The following is a 21,747-nucleotide window of genomic DNA, read 5'->3' on the forward strand; positions in this document are numbered from 1 at the left end:
GGATTGACTGCAACCTGGGGAAAGGAAGGTTTTAAAACAAGGTGCTACTGCACAATTCTACACATTTCCTAAAAATCATTGAACACTTAAAGGTGTATCTTACTTACATACCTTTAAGCACAGTCAGTTATAACCAGACTAAAGCTGTTTAACAAAACAAAACAAAACAAAATTGTAAGAGGATTTTAAAAAACAAACCGATAGCCAGCTACACGGAGAGTGACTCAGTCTCCAGAGGGGAGGGTCCGGCTACTCATCCGCCAACTATTACAAGGAACATCATGACGAGTTGAGCCTATTGAGCTACTTCCATATGACAAATCCTCATGAGGCTATCTTGACTCCTTTTGTTGCTAAACAGCTGAGTTCACGCCCTTTCCAAAGAAACTAGTTAAGTGTTATGTTAAAAAACATAAGATACACCTACTCCTTGGCATAGGAAAGGAGGCTGAAACCATCGACTGTGAAAGGCTTTGCCTCAGGACACGCCCCATGCTTAATTATTTTGTTATCGACTTCAGAGGCTAGCTCAGTAACTACTGATTTTTGCTCTCTTCTAAAGTGTGCTAAAATCCATAAAGATCCGTATTTTCTAGTTATATTACTTCTTTGTAACATTTTGGGCTTTTTTATGTGCTTTTATGCCTCACTTTCAGTTCCGTGAGTAATCTAGTGTGCTTTACTAGGCTTCGATTATTGTTTAATTAATGAGCATTATCCCTGACCTCCAGGTCAGCAGTAGTATAAAGCCCCTGGGGAAGCTCTCTGAGGGTTCCCTCAGGGATGTGAGAGTTTAGTTCTACCATAAGAAAAGAGAAAAGAAGGAATTATCTTTTCTATATAGTTTCAGAGAGAGAGAGAGAACTAGTACAACCCGAAGGGTGAGACCCAGAAAACCAGGATGAGGATGAGTAAGGCACAGTTCACATAAAAATGCCAGAAATGGTTCTGGGCCCCAAGCAATGCAGAGAGGTAACAAAGGTCCATTAAGTTGTGTCCAAATTTTGATGGCTGAGAATCATGGCCACAAGCCTAGACTGACTTAAGCGAAGCTAATTAAGAGCCTTTCCTATTTTCTCTAGGGCTGCTGTGAACTTCCTTGAGGTTAACAAACGGCAACAAAGGCATGGCTGGGATTTCTGCTTCTGCAGACGCAGGTGCGGAGAAGGCTGGTTCTAACAAATCTTGTCAATGTTTTTAATGCCACCAGACCGGCTAATCTAGTGAAATATCGACCGTGATCCCATTTTTACATACTCAGTTGACATAATTAACAAACCTTTTAAGGGTAAGGTCACAAATTAGTTTTAATGATTAAATCCTGGGCCTCCATATGCTACTGTTTAGACAGCACCACGCACGGCAGCATCTAGTTTTTTAAGACTGTCATTCCTGCAACCTCAATTCTAGATCCAACTGCAACTGTCAATTCAACAGCAGATTTCACCCAGGCAGCTGAACGAGAAAACATCTGGACCTCTCAGTCAGAATGAGAAAGGTCACATGTTAAATCCGGATAATCTTGTTTATTGGTGTTTGAAGGTTACACACGGAGGGGTGGATTACCAGGGTCCGCCTTCAGGCCCGGCTCTGACATCTTCATTTATCTGTCATGTGTGTGACACTTCGCAATCCAAAGCTTTAGTACTCCTGTGTTCTCACTCACTTCCGAGTGTAATCTTGCTCCTTCTGAGCCTGAACGCTAGGCCAGCCTACCACTAGACTGTTGAGTATTAGATGCTGGAAGAAACGGCGTCACAGAATTGCCAGGGGCAGGTGACGTCTGTTTTTTGAAAAGCTGTTTTCCAAATTTCTATCCAGCATTTCACCATGGATGAAGGATCTGCAACTTTCCCCATCAAAATCAGAAAAAGGAAAGGCTTTTGAATCAGCAAGGAGCAAAATCAAAAGCTTGCCCTATGTCAGGTTTCAGCTCGGTGATGAAGAAAGAGGGATTGTGCCGATTGCATGTTTTTTTCATAATTAGTATATATTATTTTATGTCCAATGTATGAAATTGTTTCTATTGGAAGCAATTCTACAGTCCATTACATATGAAACTATTACAAAAACAGCAAAGTCAAGAAGCCTTAAGACCTTATACACTTTGGTGAGGGCTTTTATTTATTTATTTATTTATTTTAAAGATTTTATTTTTTTAAATTTATTTTTTTAGAGAGGGAAGGGAGGGAGAAAGAGAGAGAGAGTGAAACATCAATGTGCGGTTGCTGGGGGTCATGACCCGCAACCCAGGCATGTACCCTGACTGGGAATCGAACCTGCGACACTTTGGTTCGCAGCCCGAGCTCAATCCACTGAGCTACGCCAGCCAGGGCTAGGTGAGGGCTTTTTAATCTTTCCTGGGTTTGGGACCTCTTTTGAGAGCTGTACTCTTTGCCCGGAAAAATGTACACGTGCCCATAAGCACAATATTTCACATAGTTTTAATAGGTTTTTCAAACCATGAGATAGCAGGTTCAGAATCTTTGTGTTAGACCTTTAAATAGGCTCAGGTTTAAATCAAAAAGTCCTCTGTGCCTACCCTTTATATACTTTATATGACAATGGTTAGCTTTTATATTTTTTGTTCAAGTACCCTCAACAGAATTTTGAAACATTGTTTCTCCCTCCTACAGAGTGAACATTAAGTGGATAATTAAGTTGACATCTAAATTTTTCATCATAGCTTAAATATTATAAAACAAAACAATTTGTTTATTATAAATAAGAATGTGTTAAACTGTTATCACACCCTTTCAAATGTATCTACTGAAATATAAATATTAGTGATTTGATCTACTCCATCATAAATTTTAAAAATACATAAATAAGTTTTTAAATAAAATCAGTTTTCTCCTTGAATTTTCTCTATTTTCATTTCACTTTCCTCATAGAGTTTTATCCTGATAAACTATTCTTTTATGCTTAAGTCTTCTGTTGCTCATCCTATCACATGTTTCTATGACGACATAGATAAATACAAACATTCTGTCACCATAAACTGTTCTGTGCTAAAAATTTCTTCTGAATTGAGCCCTGGCTGGTGTGGCTCAGTGGATGGAGTGCCAGCCTGTGAATCAAAGGGTAGTTCGATTCCCACTCAGGGCACATGCCTGGGTTGCAGGCCAGGTCTCCAGTAGGGGATGTGTGAGAGGCAACCACACACTGATGTTTCTCTCCCTCTCTTTCTCCCTCCCCTCCCCTCTCTCTAAAAATAAGAGAATAAAAATTAAAAAATTTCCTCTGGATTGAGTTATTATTATAATTTTTAGCATACAATTGATAAAATAATAAAGGTGTATTACAAATGCTGACCATGATTATTCAATATAAAAAGCAAAAATTAGGGGACTGTATCTCTTCATGAGGTGGATGAAGGGCGGTGCACTTATGAAAGTTTTTTTAATTTAAAAAATCCCAACTGACCCTTTGTTTGGCATCCTGGAAGTGTCTACACATTAGAGCAAAGAAGAAAGATTTGGGATGGGTGAGAGACGTGCCTTTCTTTTACAGAGTGGAGAAGAACCATTGTGCAAAGGGAGGAGGGAAAGAAGAGCTTCAACTACAGCAGCCTTACAGGGCAGGTCGTTTTAGAAAAGAGGACATACTGAAATGGAAGACCTGGCAGTTGGTTTTCTTAACATTATACCCACTCACGTAACCCCTGGAAAGTCTTCCATTTATCCCCGTTTGAAGAACACAGCCAAACAGGACTGCACTGCAAGATGTACACAGACACTTTCCCTCACTTCAGGAAACCAGCGACGATCTGGTGAGCGCTTGGAACAATGCAGGGGATAAGCGGATAAATGGATGGATGGGAGGGCAGGAAAAAATGGATAAATACTGAGCATTTACTGCATACCACAGACTCTAGCATGCAAAAAATAATAAGACTAGAGAAGTCTCTGTTCTTGTCGTCTCATCAACTCTTTGGGAGACAGGAAAGTTCAGCGAGACCCTGCCACAATGCGACGTGTATGAACTTGGATCTCACAGGCTTGGCGATCGCCTCCCGCGGTCCACTCGCCATCCCTGCCGTGGCAGGTGCAGGCTGCTCAAATCCCTGTGCGGTGGGATGCAGTCGGAAGTAACTGCCTTCTGGTCACTTGGGACTTTAAAATTTTTAATGTATGGTCAATGGTACCTAGTCTAAACATCATGGTTGTGCTTTATGCTTTTTTTAACAGTGTCTAGCCCAAACGCCTATATTACAAGAACTTAACAATGATGTGGCTCCTGTATTTTAAAGAAAAATTTCTGAGTCCTGCCCACCACGTTGCAGAGAGATCTCACATACTCATCTCATCTCCAAAACTATTCCCCTTTGTGCAAATGACAAAAAGATAAAAAGCCCCTCTGACAAATTATGAAAAATGATGACCTAGTGAGCCAGAACAGGATTTTATTCCTCAGTCCAGTGGTGTGCTGGTAAATGCTGAAGAACCAACTCAGAATGGAGGAAGGGATTTTTTTTTCTGTAGCATTTGCTGATGTCAGTGGTATAAATACCATGGCCCATTTCAAGCTACCAGCGAGGAGTCAGCCAGCTCACAAAATTCCTGAAAGTTGAACAACTGGTTGTGATCTGACTCCAGCACATCACTGGAACCCCTCACTCGGGCCTCAGCAGAGCGCCTTCCTGTGGCTGGCAGGCGGCACCAGGGTACACGGCGGGCCAGCTCACCGTGGCCGGTATCAAGCTTCAAGCAGAGAGAAACTCACTTGGCAGGAGCTGATGCTATGAGAACTAGCAGGCGCATATGGGTGTTTCACATGCTGCTAACCAGCTGCCCTGGAATCCGTTTCATTTCACACTCATCTTGCTCCTGCTGCAACGAGGCACCAGCACTACAGCTCCACAGTTAAAGAAAAGCAAAAGGAAGGGGAAGAGCCTCGGAGGACCCACTGAGGACGGTGGGAAGACCCATTTTTCTGTCAAGCATTACAGCAGCTGCCAAATATGTTCCTGTAAGTTCCTCTTAGGTCACTGTGCTACACAGCGTGGGTTAAAAAAAAAAATCCAGAGATTTTTTTTGGTGTTGTTGTTAAAAAGATTCAAGGAGAGGCATCTGAGCTTTATCACCAACAGAACTTACCCGTTTGACACAGGAGAAGCCCTCAAGTGTCTCTGCCCATTGTGAGCACTTACAGAAATCCCCCGTGAGTGAACTTCTGCAGCAAAGCACTGCTGATTTTGTAAGATAACCCTTGCATCCCATGAGCGACAGGTCTTGATCTGGGCTTGAGAGATGTAATATTTTGATTAAAAAAAGGCACTTCCTTTTGAAGCATGTCTTTGCGTGTATGAGCGGTACCGCTGGAACCTCAGTGCGCGCCTAAGCGAGGCTGGCTTGGTCTCTCCCAGCTCGCGCCAGCCATAGGCCCCTCCTTCGCACATCTGAAGGTAGCAGTAATTAGCATCCATAAACCACAAATGTGGCTTGGTTTATTTTCCCCCCCTTTCAAAAGTGTCAAAGTAGTCTGTATTTCTCATGGGTGCAAACAAGTTGTAGACCTCAAAAGAGGTTAAGACTCTGACATGGAAAGCTACTGAAGACAAGAGCTGTATCTCCTAAGAGGAAAAAAATTATTATTATTATTATTATTATTTTAAGATTTTATTTATTTATTTTTAGAGAAGGGGGAAGGGAAGGAGAAAGAGAAGGAGAGAAACATCAGTGTGTGGTTGCCCCTCGAGCACCCCCCACCAGAGACCTGGCCTGCAACCCAGGCATGTGCTCCAACTGGGAATCGAACTAGCGACCCTTTGCTTTGCAGTCAGGTGCTCAATCTACTGAGCCACCCCAGCCAGGGCCAGAAAAAATTATTTTTTCAGGAGACTTCCTCATTAACATTCTGACCTTTGACTTAAGCGTCACACAAGTTATCACAAAGAGAAAAGAGAAAATGTAAGGCCTTTCAAACAAATGATCAAACTCAACTTTTCTGATGGAATTAGGTACGATCCTAACTCTCACGCAACAGAAATACTTAAATAAATACACTCATGGAACACCACTGGGCAATGAATTAAAAAGAAGTCTATTTCATCATGAGTACTAGGTCTATTTCCTATGGAGCTGTCAAGGTTTGGGAGACAGAGTGTAGGGCATGGAATATCCTCCCCAAATCCAGGGCTGTCGGGAACCGCAGAATGTGACTTTATTTGGAAATAGGGTCACCATAGATGCCATTAGTGAAGATGAGGTCACCGTGGGTCAGGACCGGGCTTTAACCCAGCGAAAGGTTTCCTTGTAAGGAGAGAAGACAGGGATGCACGCAGGGAAGCAGGAGGCTGTGTCACGACAGGCAGGGGCGAGAGTTATGCTGCCATAAGCCAAGGAATGCCAAGGACCGCCAGGAGCCAGCAGGAGCTAGGAAAAGACAAAGAAGGATTCTTCCCTAGAGCAGGCAGCGGGACAGTGACTGTGCTGACACCTTGACGTGGGACTCCTTTCCAGAGCTGTCAGAGAACACATTTCTGTTGTTCTAAGCCACTGTGATCATTTGTTTGGGGTAACTTGTTGTTGAAGCTCAAGGAAACAAAGGGTAAATGTGTAACTTACGCAGGGTGAACAGCTGATGCTGATGGACACGGAGGTACATTGTGTACTGTTTACCCCATAGCATCTCCAGATCAAACTGCTAGCGTCAGTAGAAAAGGATGGTGGTTGGGGGGGGGGCCTGAAAATGGGGCCAGTAGCGTGTTCGATGCAGGGAGCTGGTAGCCAAACATGTATCCCCAGTTGTTCAAGGAGAGAACAGTAATGCCACTAGCACGTGCACGTAGAATCCCAACCTCGAAACATACGTGCCCAGGACGGAATCTTTCTTTCCATATTCTAAGCAGGAAATGGCAAAGGTGAGGATCCAATTTCAGAGAAAAATAAGGACTAAAACAAAAAGCTGAGGTTCTACCTGAGTCAGTCAGCCCTTTGCTGCATGTTACAGGGCCTTGCTGGGATGAGGTCCCACTGTCTCGTGTCTCATCTCCACTCTGTTATGCTCCTGGGTACACGGCCATGAAACCCATCTCACCCTTCACCCTAATATCCAGAGGCTTTTATTTTATTGTGTGCCTCTGGGAACACAGGCCAGATAGAAGCAGTAGGAACATTCTTCCTCATGACAGGTTATAAATCTTGCTTTAACGTCTGCTTTTGACATTAAAGCATCTCAAAGACATGTTGGATGCAACAGGAAGGCCCCAGTGTCCTCTGTACTCAGTGCAGTGGCTATGATACCCCAGCGCCCAACCAAAGCTAGGGAAAAACAAAGGCTTGGGCATCCGCGGCTTGCTTCCAACTGCTCAGGACCAGTCTGACAACAGTTACGGCTGGTCACAACTAAGAAGAAGAGAAATAATCATCGTTCACAGGAACCCATGAACAGACTGGAAAATGAACTCTGAACCTCTTTATTTCTCGTGCTTTTTCAATCCAGGTGGATTCTGTCACTTCATAGATGGGTGTTTTAGAAAGCTATAAATGTGGGCTGCTAGGGCTTGTTTTTCTCCGAAAAGTTTATAGGGGATGAAAGTTTGTCATGCACAGACAATTCAAGAAAGAATAGAATTAGGTGCTTAGAGAAGTAGCAATCAACGCACTCCGAAAACTCAGCTCTAACACAACCCTTGGGGAAGCTGGGGTAGTGCAAGAAGTCCTCACGGAGAAAATCAGCTTGAGTTGATGTAAATATCTTCAGAGCGTTAGTCTATTAGACTTAAATTTTCATGAAGACAGGAGGAGGCAACTCGGCGGGAAAACATTTAATCCACATATGATTTTATGTGTGGCCAATTAATTTACGCAACCTGTAGAGGCACAGAGCTATATCCACGCTCTATGAGCTATATCCAGCTCTACGAACAGAACTGTTAATGATGCACATTTTTCTAATTTTAAAAATAATAGTGTTAGACTCCCCATGGATGCCCTTTTAGGCTGTTTATTTCAACATTGTTCCTTTCAAGGATCAAAAGCTTTCTTAACTCATCGTACAATAAATGTATACACTAGGCTAGGAGTGAGCAGCCTATGGCCTCCAAGCCAGGTCGGACCCACTGCCTGTCTTTATAAACACAGTCACTGACACGCAGCTGCCTGCATTCACCTATGCATCTCCTATGGCCGCTTTATACTACAACAGCGGAGGTGAGACGTTGAGACAGAGATCATACGAACCACAAAGCCTAAAGGTATTCACTATCTGGTGTTTTATAGAAAAAATCTGCTAACTCCTGTACGAGGAGCCTAGGATTATGTTAAAATAGACATACACCCGTGGAGTGGAAAACAAGTGAATTTATGTTAAATATTAATACTTTTTAAAAGTTTTTCCCAAGGCTTTTATGTTGTTTATCTGGTTTCTCAAACAACAATTCTAGTTAGGTCAACTTTTTCCACCTAAAAATTTAGTCTGTCTTTCCACAAGAAAAAAAAAAATAAAGTGACTGTTTCTCTTGGAGCCTGAAATTTTCTATAAAATGTTTTTCTAAGAGCTGGAAACTAATACAGGTGCACATGACTTTTCATTTATTTGACATATAAATTAAGCATGATTACAATTACACTGAATTTAAAACATTCTAAGACAGGTCTTAATTTCTCAAACTTTTTAGAGGACATTAAAAATGCTTCCCTTAAACTTAGAATAAAATGCTCTAAAGCATGTTTTCAAGTTATTTATAATCATTATTATAGTATAGCTAAATTTCTCCAATTAATTTTTTAAAAATATTTAATTAATTAATTAATTTATTTATTGAGAGAGGGGAAAGGAGGGAGAAAGGGAGGGAGAGAAATAACAATGTGTGGGAGATACATCAATCGGCCTGCAGCCTAAGCATGTGCCCTGACCAGGAATCAAACTAGTGACGTTCTGGTTCGCAGGCTGGCCCTCAATCCACTGAGCCACACCAGCTGGGGCTCTCCAATTACCTTTAAAAGTATAATTCTAACCCTAGTCGTAATGTTTTCCCATGCTGCATGTTGCAGAAGTAACTATTATGCAATAGGTATATCTTCCATCAGGTCATGCTACTTTTCAATTCTACGATTTTATAATTAAGCATGCATGATTTGAATGTATTGTCCATATTATAGTTTTTTTTTTAAAGCAGGGGCTTGGTTACAACCTTTTCCAAAGGTATATAACCCAGATTGAGTGCCAACATCAATAGTACACTAATCAGTTTGGATTTTAATCATGAAAATAATGGATTAATTTTTCAACACTGAAGTTAGCCTATTCATTTCTTTCTAAGTCAGTCTTACAGAAAAGAACCATTTCTCTTCTCTTTCCCAGATTATTTAGAATGATGGATTATATTTATACCAAGAACTGCATGACATTTTCAGACCCTTACAATGGAGAAAAGATATCCGTTGTTAAGATATCCATTGAAAAGATGTATTGGTATCTAATACATGTCATCAATCCACTGACGTGTATTAGAAGTAGGGTGGTATAAATGGCATAAGTCGCTATTTACAATAGCCAAGTGCTGGAAACAGCCTAAGTGCCCATCAGTAAATGAGTGGATCAAAAAACTGAGGTACCTTTACACAATGGAATACTACACAGCAGAAAGAAACAAGGAACTCCTACCTTTTGCGACAGCATGGGTGGAACTGGAGACTATTATGCTAAGTGAAATAAGCCAGTAGGCGACAGACAAGTATCGTATGATCTCACCTATAAGAGGACTGTAATCAACAAAATAAACTAATGGGAAAAATAGAACCAGAGACATGGAAACATGGAACAGACTGACAGCTGCCAGAGGGGAGGGGGAGGGGGGTAATGGTGGAAAGAAGGGGGAGGGACTAGTCAAAGAACATGTGTGAGTGACCCACGGGCATGGACAACGGTGTGGGGACTGACTGTGGGAACCTGGGCTGGGCTGGGTAGAGGACAGCAAAGAGGGAAAAACTGGGACAACTGTAATATAACAATAAAAACTTTATAAAAAAATAAGTAAAACAATTCAAAATTTAAAAAAGAGATGGAACTCTCTCATTAATAATTTTGTATTAATTATACGTTAAAGTGGTACTCTGGATATATTCGAATACATACACTATATTATTTAATCAAATAAAAAAAGAGAACGAAATGGCACAGGCAGCTGGGGCAGTCGAAGCTGACCCCAGACAAGCGGTCCACAGGGACTGCATCTCTCTCTTTTCTCCTTGGGAGCACTTCTGGCGCAGAGCCAAGTTCAAGGGCCTGCAAACATGGACTCCCAGAGAAGTGCTGAGCCTCATGGGTTTTTCTGTTACTTGTTTTAAATTCCTACTATTGTCTAGAAATTATTGGGTTTCCTTTTATTTGGGGTATTTCATCTGTTTTTCCCTCAACTACCTGAAAACATCAAACTCATAGATACTTCTGAACCCGGAGCAAATGGTAACATAAATGATAAGTTCCCAGACCAAAAGTTGTGGAGGGACCGTCATTTCAAACACGCACCTAACGGCATCACCTGCCAGAACTCAGAAACCTTAACTCCGGAAAGTGCAAGCAGAAGGCACAGTGATCGTTTGCCTCGTTCTGAGTGTCACTCCATGGATGTCACCTTCAAGAGGTAGTATGAAGCTAGAAGAACACCATGTGCCTTTCCTCAGCACAAATGACCACATCCTGTGCCAGGCAGCATTTTTCAGACTCTGTGGTTAAGAACCGGTACAAGTTCAAGTGTAGCTAGGCAGAGCTGGAATGTTAGTTGAAGCTGTGATTTGAATCTCAGAGGGTTGAGACATACAGCTCTTTTTCTTGACCCCTCAAGAACTGAAGACAAGAGAAAAAGATGGCAAGGAACCATTTTTCTCCTCTTCCTTTAAGAAACACATGTACACTCACGTAATGAGCCTAAATAATTTATTGAGTCATATGCTCAGCACGCATTTATTGCACACCCTCTATAGCCCAAGCACTGTGCTAGCTGTTGCAAATACTCAGCCTGAGGAAGGCAGCTTAAGATCCTACCTAATGAAGTGGGGGGGAGAGAAAGACAATAAACAAACAAATAAATAAAACTCTAAAATTGTCCATGCAGAGAGCTACAACAGAGTATGGTGCTAAAATGCTGATTGGGTTATCAGGGAACAACTCTCTGAAGAAATGACACCTAAGAGGAGATCTGAGTGACATTTATAAAGCAACCGTGAACACACTTATCAACATAAATATCAGCATGAAATATGTACAATATGGATATGGATATCATGTTTAAATTCGCAAAAAAAGCCTGGAAATAATCCATAATGTCAACAGAAACAATCTTGGAGTGGTAGGATAGAGGTGGGTTTTTCTTTTGTCTTTCTCCTTCTCTGAGCTACCAAACTGTGGTGTAATGCAAAAATATATCGTGTCTGGCACACACCATGCCCTTTTTTATTCCAAAATCATAAGCCTGTAATTCTGTAATATAACAATATCACACTCAAGCACACCATATGCCATTTTTGATGAAATGATCAAGTTAAAACGATAAATTATTATGCCCATATCATTACCCTACCAACCACACTCAAGCAGGCCTTCCATCTGCTGGGCCCTGTATTTAGTCTTTGTCCCTAGTTCCTGGCACAGAGTTCCTAAAACTCTTGAAATTTCCTGAGTTACAGGAGTATCCTTTGTTATTCATAACAAGCCCCTTTAAATCATACCTGGGTGTATGCTACAGAGGTGACTTAGGGTGGGGACCCTAAATAGCCTCAGGATGGGTTGATCACAAGAAAGACTAAGTGAATAGAGGCTTGGAGCTTTCAGCCCCATCTGCTAACCTTCAGGAAGGGGAAGAGAGACTGTAGACTGAGCTCTATAAAAACTCTTGAACAATGAAAGCCCTGGCTGGCGTAGCTCAGTGGATGGAGCACCAGCTGTGAACCAAAGTGTTGCAGGTTCGATTCCCAGTCAGGGCACATGCCTGGGTTGCAGGCCATGTCCCCCAGCAACTGCACATTGATGTTTCTCTCTCTCTGTCTTTTTCTCCCTCCCCTCCCTCTCTAAAATGAATAAATAAATAAATAAAAATCTTAAAAAAAAAAACTCTTGAACAATGAGAGTTAGAAAACTTCCGGGCTAGTGAACACATTGAGGTGTGCCCAGGAAGGGCATGGAAGCTCCCCTACCCCAAACCTTGCCTTATGGATTTCTTTCACTTGGCTCTTTCTGAGCCGTACCCTTTATAATAAACTGGCAATAGTAAGTAAAGCACTTTCCTAAGTTCTGTGGGTCATTCTAGCAACTTATCACACCTGAGGGAGGTTTGTGGAAAACCTTGAACTCGTAGCCACGTTGGACAGAGTGTGTGTAACCTGGGGACCTAGTACTTATACCTGGTGTCTGGAGTGAAGGCAGTCTTGTGAAACTGAGCCCTTAATCCGTGAGTTCTATATTAACTCCAGGAGCCAGTATGACAATTGAATTGAATGTTGAATTCCCAGTTTTTTTCTGGAATACTGGAGAATTGGTTGCTGATGTTGGGAATGCTCTAGAATTGGTGTCAGAAGTGGGACTTTTTGGACCAGTGGCTAATGAAAAACATGTGGTTTAGGAAGAAAAAGGAAGAGAGCATGGGAGATGAGAAACCTCTGATCCCTAGCCACGTGGTCACCCGCGTCACGGAGCAGCAGCTGTGCGGTGATCAGTTCCTGCAGGTAAATTACCAAGGGTGTTCAGAGACCGATCCAGCTTCCGAGGAGCTGGTTCGTTGGATGCATAAGGAACTGCAGACTAATGAGAAAGAGATGTCGTATACAATCCTTTGGTTATCTGTGCTGACTAAAATGAAATGAAAAGAGAGTTCTGCGTCACACCTGAATGCGGGACCAAGCTCAGATTTCGGTTGGTTTAAAGCTTTGGTTACTAGGCTCAAAGCTGCCCCACGGGAAAATGATGCGGTAACCTCGGAGAGTACCTCTAAGAGAAGGTCATCAAGAAGGTGATTCACATGGGGTCTAGGCAAAACCAAAAAACTACTGAAACCGGGGGTATTGTGTGAAGGAGTTGTCTCATTTTACAAATCAGTACCATCGGCTTCTGCAGAATCTTTACTAAATGGATTGTGAGAATGACTACATTAGGGGAATGTCATGCACGTGCTGCCGCTGGACCCACAGCTCAGTATAAAACTAAAACTATAAAACTCACTAAAATCACAGATGGTTATGCATGACCCAGACCCAAAGCATGCTTTTCCCATGGGAACAGCCAGCCTGCTGGCCTGGCTAAAAGCTACTGTAAGGTCTCTACCCTGAGAAAGAGGACTGCCCAGCTCCCTCTGTAAATGCCAAGTGGAACACCCCAGATGAAGCAGTTGATATGCTTCGTCGGTAAGCCATACGGGACTGGCTTTAGGATAATCAAGATATTCACCCACTGAATATGCCTGTTACTGAACGTGGTAAGCGCTGTAGTTTCAGGAGGTGTCCTAAAAACGTGCATGTTGGATAGGGTATAGTAAAGTCAGTGCAGCCGTAGGAGGAGATGAGAGTGAGGCTCGGAAGGGAGACGTGTATTACACTCAGAGGTCCTAGAGACAGGGGCACCACAGGCCATGCAGGGCCGTGTGCGAAAGCACCACTGTCGGTCCAAAGGCAGAAAAGGGGAGGGGCGATCCAAGGTCAGAGTCTTTACTGGAGTTTCTGAGAGAAGGCGCGGCAGGACAGGAAAAGGAGTCTGAACAATACCGGCAGGTGTTGGGACGTAAGAGTGGTCTCTAGTTGTCTAGTACTTAGCCCCGGGACTCCCCTGGATTTGGGGCTGGCTGGGGGGAGAATATTAGCTTCCTGTATGAGAGTTAGGTAAGAAGATGGTTGGGGGATGGAGAGTCTGGGTTGTTTGGTTTGTGTATGAAAAACAGTCTCCTGGCCAAGCCCTTTGCCATTTCTTAAGAATTGGCCCTCCCTGGGAAGGACAGTCTTTGCTCAGGTCTGTGAGGTCCCCAAATGTACAAGTGTCAAAAATACAGGAAATAAGAAACTGTAGTTAATATAATTGCCCTTGTGATACATGGATGCCGAAAAGACATACACAGACTCTAAGAAAACACAGAGCAAGGGTCCCCTTTGCCAGCCACCCCATTTAACCTGACTGCTGCAATATCAGGCAACATTTTAAGAAGCTTTATTGAACTTGCTCTCTCAGCTTCCCCCTCTTGGGTCTTACAGATGTTAATAAAAGCATTAGATTAATTAAAAAGAAAATGAGGAGAGGCAGAGGGAGAGTCAAGGGACTTGTTCCAGCAAGGTGGAAAATTGTAAATGGTTATTAAGCAATTAGGTGAGCCCTGGCCAGGTGGCTCAGTTGGTTGGAGCATCATCCTGTACACCAAAAGGTGTACACAGGTTTGATCCCAGTCAGGGGCCATACCTAGGTTGTGGGTTTGATCCTTTCCCCTTTCTCTAAAAATAAAAAAAAAATTCCTCAGGTGAGAACTAGAAAGAAAGAAAGAAGAGAGAGAGAGAGAGAGAGGAAGGAAGGAAGGAAGGAAAGGAGGGAAGGAGGGAGGGAGGGAGGGAGGAGAGAGAGAGAGAGAAAGAGGAAAGAAAGAAAGAAAGAAAGAAAGAAAGAAAGAAAGAAAGAAAGAAAGAAAGAAAGAAAGAAAGAAAGAAAGAAAGAAAGAAAGAAAGAAAGAAGGTGAATGAAGGAAACATTGACAGGGCCAAAACAAAGACAAAAGGGAAAGGGGGAGAGTTAAGGGGCTCGTCTCAGCAGGGTAAACATTTGTAGATGGTCACAGACTGGGGCTTATGGCGAGTCCTGTCCCACAGTGACTACTGGGGGTTGGGACTGGAGAATTTACATTTAGCCTGTGATTGGACACTAGTCAACGCCCCCACCCCCATGATTACATGGCAAAAAACCACCCTAATATCTGAAACACCCATATCTTAGATGACGTCAGAAAAATGCTCTATTGGCCAGGGCAGTGCCCAGGAGAGTTCCATAATAAAGTAAAAATGGTTTATACAGGATGCTGCTACGTGGGGAATGCACGAAGGGGATACTCATTAGTAGGGAGATTTTTTTTTCTCTTGAGACTGACTTGAAACTGTGTGAGGAGCTGCCAGATTCTATCGTCACTTGGACAGCATCCTATACACAATTTTGACCGACCAACAAGAGCTGCCTGGTTATGGATGGCAGTTCCACGGTGAGTGGACAATATTCCGTTTGTAAGACTACCACTCGGGTTGAAGAAGAGAAAAACAAATCAGCTCAGTGAGGCGAGTGACATGCTGTTTTCCTGGAAGAACTGAACAATGATTAAAAGCCTCTGTTTGGGTTTTCACCCAACTCACGGGTCACGACCGTGCCCTGGCCACATGGATATGCAGCAGGGACAAGGAAAACCTCGTCTGTTAAAGGATGCCCATACGGGGCACCGCCCTGTGGAGATCACTGTGGAAATCTGAGAGGTCCATTAAAGCGGGGCATGTTGATATCCATCCGAAGAACCCCCTTCCAAGTTTGGAAGGTGACCGAAGCCAACGAGTGAATGCGTCCATGAAATGAGCAGGCATCTGTGACGTACTGGCTTGAGATGGCCACCTGGGTCCGTGAAATGAGTAGACACTTGGGCACCTCAGCCATGGAGGTCAGGGGGGTCAGCCTGGATATGTTCCCTTTTCACCCTTTGAGGCCCAGAATGCTAACGAGAACTGTTCTGTCTGTTAACAAAAGACACAACGGCTATAGATGACTATGGGTAAGATTCTTCAGGGAGGAGGCCCCACACATAGCTCACCAGTGGGTTATACTGAACCAATGCCAGGAGCCCCAGAAGGGCTACAGATGAGTTTTGACAAAACAGACACTCACTCTGGACTGGACTTCACTTACCGGGTGGCAGATGCCAAGGGTCAGAATACTAAAAAAGAACCAGAATGGAAGACATTGCACCCATTCAGACTGTCAGGTCACATTTCTTCAGACCAAGGAATACACTTTACAGCCCGTGATGTCAAGCAATGGGCAGCGAGATAGCTTCTTTATAACATTATTTTCGTAGAGAATTGTTGTTCAAGACCCTCTGAAGCCCCAAGGTGCCTCCCCTCACCCTTAGCTCAGAATGTCACGTACGCCTCCTCTTCCCGCTCTGTCTCCGAACCTCTCACGTATGTGGGGTGTCCGACTCCCTCACGTATGTGAGATTCCCATATGTATGCAGGTTGTTAAACTTGTTTTTTTTTCTCTTGTTAATGGGCCTCATGTAGACTTAATTAGACCAAATGATAGAGCCCTGGAGACTAAAGGAAAGTGTCTTCCTCTCCCATACCAGCATCTCTAGATTTTTATGATCCTTTTGCTGTAAGAGACTCATGGTCAAGAGAGGGTGGCCTGTGGTATAGCACAAAAATATATTTGGTCCGAACCCCAGATTCCTGGCACAGAGTTTCTAAAGCCCTTGGAATTTCCTGAGTGATGAGAGTATATTTTGTTATTAAAAACAAGCCCCTTTCAATCCTACCTGAATGATTGATGCTACAGAGGTGACTTAGGGTGGGGACCCTAAATTGCCTCGGGATGAGCTGGTCCCGGAAAGACCCAGTGATTAAAGGGCTGAAACTTTCAGACCCATCCGCTTAGGGGGAAAAGGGACTATTGATCGAGCTCTATAACAACTTTTGAACAATGGGATTCAGAGGGCTTCTGGGTCGCTGAACACTTTGAAGTGCGGGGAGTAGGGTGCACCCGGAATGGGCACGGGAGCTCTCCCACACCATGTTCTTCTCTAGGCGTCTCCCACATGTTGCTGTTCCTGAGTCGTATCCTTGACAACACACAGGCAATTGTAAGCAAAGTGCTGTCCTAAGTTCTATGGGTCATTCTAGCAAAGTATCCCACCTGAGGGAGGTCTGTGGGAACCCCCGAATTTGCAGCCAAGCTGGAAGAAGTGCGGGAACCTGGGGACCTGGTACCTATAACTGGTGTCTGAAGTGAGGGCAGTCTTGTGACACCCATCCCTTAACCTGTGGGTGCAGCTTAACCCCGGGAGTTAGCGTGAGAACTGAAACGCTGGATGCCCAGTTAGCGTCTGAGGCTTTGGAGAATTGGCTGTTGGTGTTGGAGAACACCTCAGACAAACCTTTCTATAATGCGCATGTATTATTCTCATAATGAAAAAATAAACATAACCTTTAAATAATAAAGTTAGTCTATCTTGAACACTGAATAAGCACCTTGCATTTTCAAAATTTGTTGATCTCGACAGCAAATTATTAAATGCAGTACTTCTAACATGAATAAAACTGAATTACTCCCAACTCGATCCACGCACACAAGTTTTCCTTGGAAAGCTCCTGATTTCTTCTTCCTGTTAAGTCTTGACCACATCTATAACCATCAGTTATTAGTCTGTATGCTACAGCTCACCTCCTGTATCTTCGTCTTCATTGGCTGGGCATTCTGCACTGTCCGCGTTTTCTGTTTCATGAGGTTTGGTTACACTGTAGTCATTTAAAATCACTGGGCCTTCTAGGAGATAAGAAGAATTTTAACTATGCAGTCAACTTCCAACATTTTTTATAAACATGTATCAAGTACATTCCCAGCTCAGCTTCACACAAACCCCTAGCGATAGACAGCCCAAGCCGGATATATGTGAAAACTCCAGAGGTTTAGGAATATATCCGGGGTTCATGCACCTTTCCGTTAGACATGAGTTTCTTGAATATTTCTTGGCACCTGAGTTAAAACGCACTTGGGTTGCTTCTGGACAGAAATTCTCTCTCCTTTGGGATGCCTCACAATATTCGCTAGGATGTTATTGCTATTTGTGACCACAAAGTATTAACATATATCGATGAGAAACACTTAGCCTAAAAACACTGTCATGGGGAAAGTTGGGGGAAGATGCTTTTCTTAGAGGAAACCTGTAAGCTTCCTATTCTCGTTTTCTGTTCACGTTGTAAATGCAATTCTGTGGGGAACAAATTGGTCCTCAAGTTCCTTTATTTCTTCAAACATGTACTAAATGTTGAGAAGGCTACAGGTATGAATAAGTCAAATCCCTGTCCCCAAGGAGCTTATACTCTGCAAATGTAGATAAGACAAGCCCTCGACTATAATGCAAGACTCAAACAAGAGATAACACAAGCCTGTAAGGTAGACTCGGACAAAAGACTTAGGGAAATACGAAGTGTTATGGGAGTTCATAAGTGGGAGGGAGTATATACAACAAAGGTGTGCTAAAAAAAAAAACAGCAAACTTATTAAAAATCAAGTTTCGTGGAAATGTAATTTTGTACAATAAATGATAATATTAGAAGAAAAAAGGGAATAATGGAATTATTTCACAAGTAAAGCATGGTAGCTTAACAAAAAGATGAGAACAAAAGAACTGAAAGGCTAACTACTTTCTTTCAAACTCCTTCCCAACATTCATTAAAGTATTTGCATGCAACCTAGAGTCAAAGACACTGAATCCGTGGCGTTCAAATGGGGCTGAAGCAGGAGAGGTAACCAGAACCTCTGCACGGTGGACCTCACAGCCACGGCCAGGACGCCACACATGGGGCAGGGCTTTTACTGGAATGCGGGAGTAAAATGGAGACACGCTTCATAAAATCCATGACTGAGAGGTCCTGAAAAATGGGTCTATCAAGGACTCATGTTTCACTTTATAAAGAGGTGAAGTTTCCAGCCCTGGCTGGTGTAGCTCAGTGGATTGAGCGCGGGCTGCGAACCAAAGTGTCGCAGGTTCGATTCCCAGTCAGGGTACGTGCCTGGGTTGCAGGCCACGGCCCCTAGCAACCGCACATTGATGTTTCTCTCTCTCTCTCTCTCTCTCTCTCTCTCCCTCCCTTCCCTCTCTAAAAAGTAAATAAATAAAATCTTAAAAAAAAAAGAGGTGAAGTTTCTAATTTCTGCATATCGTGACATGCACTCTGTGAGCTCTGAGAATCTGTTATAAACAGTGGTTCACTTTTCTCAAGCCTGAAATAACTAACACATAAAGAGCACGCCTGAACAACTCATATGGGGTATAGGTTCAATGAAAATATAAGGCTACAATCCACAGTAATATAAAAAGACACGTATGTGATAAATTTTGTAATACAACATAAGCTTTGATTCAAAAAGTGAGTTAATCAACAGAGAAAACATAGAAATTACTTTTAGGAAACAAATTATTTTATTTTTTAAATTTAATTTAATGTATTTATTTATTTAAAATATTTTATTTATTTATTTTTAGAAAGAGGGGAAGGGAAAGAGAAAGAGAGGGAGAGAAACATCAATGTGTGGTTGCCTCTCCCGTCCCCCCGACTGGGGGCCTGACCTGGCCCACAACCCAGGCATGTGCCTTGACTGGGAATCGAACTGGTGACCCCTCGGTTTGCAGGCTGGTGCTCAATCCACTGAGCCACACCAGCCAGGGCAGGAAATAAATTATTTTAAATGTTCATAGTTTATTTTGAAGCAGAGGTCTACAAACAATTTGACCCCAAGGGTCAAATCTAACTGTGGCTTGTCTCTGTGTGGGCCCTGGAGGTGGGATGGTTTTTGTGTTTTTTAAGGGCTGTAAAAAATATGAAGACGTATATGCAACAGAGGCAATGTGGCTCAGAAAGTCTAAAATATTTACTATCTGGCCCTGTACAAAAACAGTTTGCTGATCACTGTTCTAGAGTGAGAAACACAAGCTTTTCAAATACAAGCCTACTATATTATTGAACAAAAACTGTCTTTATTTAAACCAATCAGTTGGAAAAACAACAGTGATGAACACTACGTGGAGTGTGGTTTGGGCCTCTGATACCAACGAACTTATATGATCCAAATGGATGAGTTATTTTTATATCAGGAAGAGACAACACAATTTTTTGTCCCCAACACATGTCCATAGTATTTTTGCTGCAATCAGAAAGTTCTAGTTTCTTTGGCAATTTCAGTAAAGTTGTATTTCTAGACAGGAAAGACCTGAGGTTACCTGTGGGCACAGGCTGCTCCTGACTGCTTTTCAGTTCCATGTTTGGCTTTATATCTGAAAGAAAAAAAAAAGATCATAAATAGTGTTGCTTAGAGTAAGTCGTGTTTTTTTTTTCAGATTCGAGGATGGTGCATTCAGTAAGGGTACCATTTTGGAAGCTTCAGCTGCAGATCACCTCTTCAGAGCAGAACTAGTCTTTCTCTATATCCTCCCTTTATTCTCAACGAGAATAAAAAGTAATAACCACACAGCAATTGTGTTTTAAAGAGATCAAGAAGAAAAATTAGTAATTTGCATTTACCCACACATTTAATATTTCTGGTGCTTTTGATTTTTTTTTTTTATGAAGACCTGAGTTCCCATCTGGTGTCATCTCTCTTTAGTCTAAAGAGCTTCCTTTGGCATTTTCAGCAGAGCCACAGTGTGAGTGACAACTGAGTTTTCATTTACTTGGAAATATCTTTATTTTGCCTTCAATTTAAAGAATATTTTTACTTGATATAGAATTCTGGGTTGACAGTTTTCTTCTAGCACTTTAAAAATGGCATCCCACTGTCTTCTAGTCTCTGCTGTTCCTAAGTTAGTGATAATATTTATATATTATGCTTTTCCTCTGAATGCTTACAAGATTTTCTCTTTACCTTGGTTTTCAGCAGTTTGACTGTCATCTGGCTCGGTGTGATTTTATGTGAATTTATCCCACTTGGGTTCATTGAACTTCTTATCCGTAAAATTATGTTTTTCACCAAACTTGGTAAGTTTTTAGCCATTATTTCTTCAAAAATTTTTCTCCCCCATTCTCTTGCTCTTTTCCTTTTAGGACTTCAGTTGCATATGTATGTTGGACTTTTCATATTTTGCCTCAGTTCCCCGAGGTCTGTTCTTTTTCCCCTCAGTTTTTTTTCTTTCTGTTGTTCAAATGGAATATTTTCATTAATATATCTTCAAATCTTCTTACTTCCTTCTGTGATCTTCATTTGCTGTTAAGTCAGTCCAATGAACTTTCTATTTCATATATTATAATTTTTAGTTGTCGAACCTTCCATTTTGTTCTTTTTTTTATAGTTTCTCTGCTGAGATTTCCTGTTTGTTAATTCACTGCAAGCATATATTCCTTTACAGCTTTGAGTATAATTACTGCAGCTGTTTCCGATCCTTGTCTTCCAATTCCAATATCTATGCCATCTTGAGCTCAGTTACCACCGATTTCCTTTTCTCTTGAGTATGGGTAACATTTTCCTTTTTATATGAGCTACTCATTTTGGATAACACTCAGGATATTGTAAATATGTTACAGAATTAGTGAATTCTGTTATGTTCCTTTGAAGAGTATGGGAGTTTATTTTACTTTTAAAAAAAATTTTTAAATAAATTTTTAAAAAGATTTTTAGAGAGAGGGGAAGGGAAGAAGAAAGGGAGAGAAACATCAATGTGTGGTTGCCTCTTGCACGCTCCTTACTGGGGACCTGGATTGCAACCCAAAAATGTACCCTGACTGGAGATCGAACCTGCAACTCTTTGATTCACAGGTCCATGCTCAATCCACTGAGCTACACCAGCCAGGGTGTACTTTTTAAAGCACGTAGTTAACTTGTCTGGACTCAAACTCAAATTCTGTCTTAACAGTGATGAGCAGCAGCTAGAGTAACCAGATGTCCCAGTATGCCTGGTATCTAGGGTTTCCCAGAGACCCTTCTAGATGCACAAATGTCTGTTTAGATGGACTGCTCAAGGACCAGCTACAGATTTGGATCATCCAGAGGATGTATACAAAAAAATAAAATAAAATAAAAAGCCTT

General features: G+C 42.2%; 1 protein-coding gene across 3 annotated transcripts in view; it reads right to left on the bottom strand.

Moving 5' to 3' along the window:
• Positions 1-21,747, bottom strand: part of IKZF3 (IKAROS family zinc finger 3) — an 80,574-nt gene that overhangs the window by 39,601 nt on the left and 19,226 nt on the right. For 2 of the 3 annotated variants that reach the window (XM_045837089.1, XM_045837087.1), the window contains exons 2-3: positions 19,949-20,002; positions 17,389-17,490 (exon numbers count right to left, since the gene is read on the bottom strand). In XM_045837089.1, the coding sequence (XP_045693045.1) occupies positions 17,389-17,490; positions 19,949-20,002 (156 nt within the window). The remainder of the gene's footprint in view (positions 1-17,388; positions 17,491-19,948; positions 20,003-21,747) is intronic. The other variant, XM_045837088.1, reaches the window with a different exon arrangement.

The sequence above is a fragment of the Phyllostomus hastatus genome, unplaced genomic scaffold (assembly GCF_019186645.2).
Source record: "Phyllostomus hastatus isolate PE091 unplaced genomic scaffold, TTU_PhHast_1.1 phas_contig_210, whole genome shotgun sequence".
Taxonomy (NCBI): Eukaryota; Metazoa; Chordata; class Mammalia; order Chiroptera; family Phyllostomidae; genus Phyllostomus; species Phyllostomus hastatus.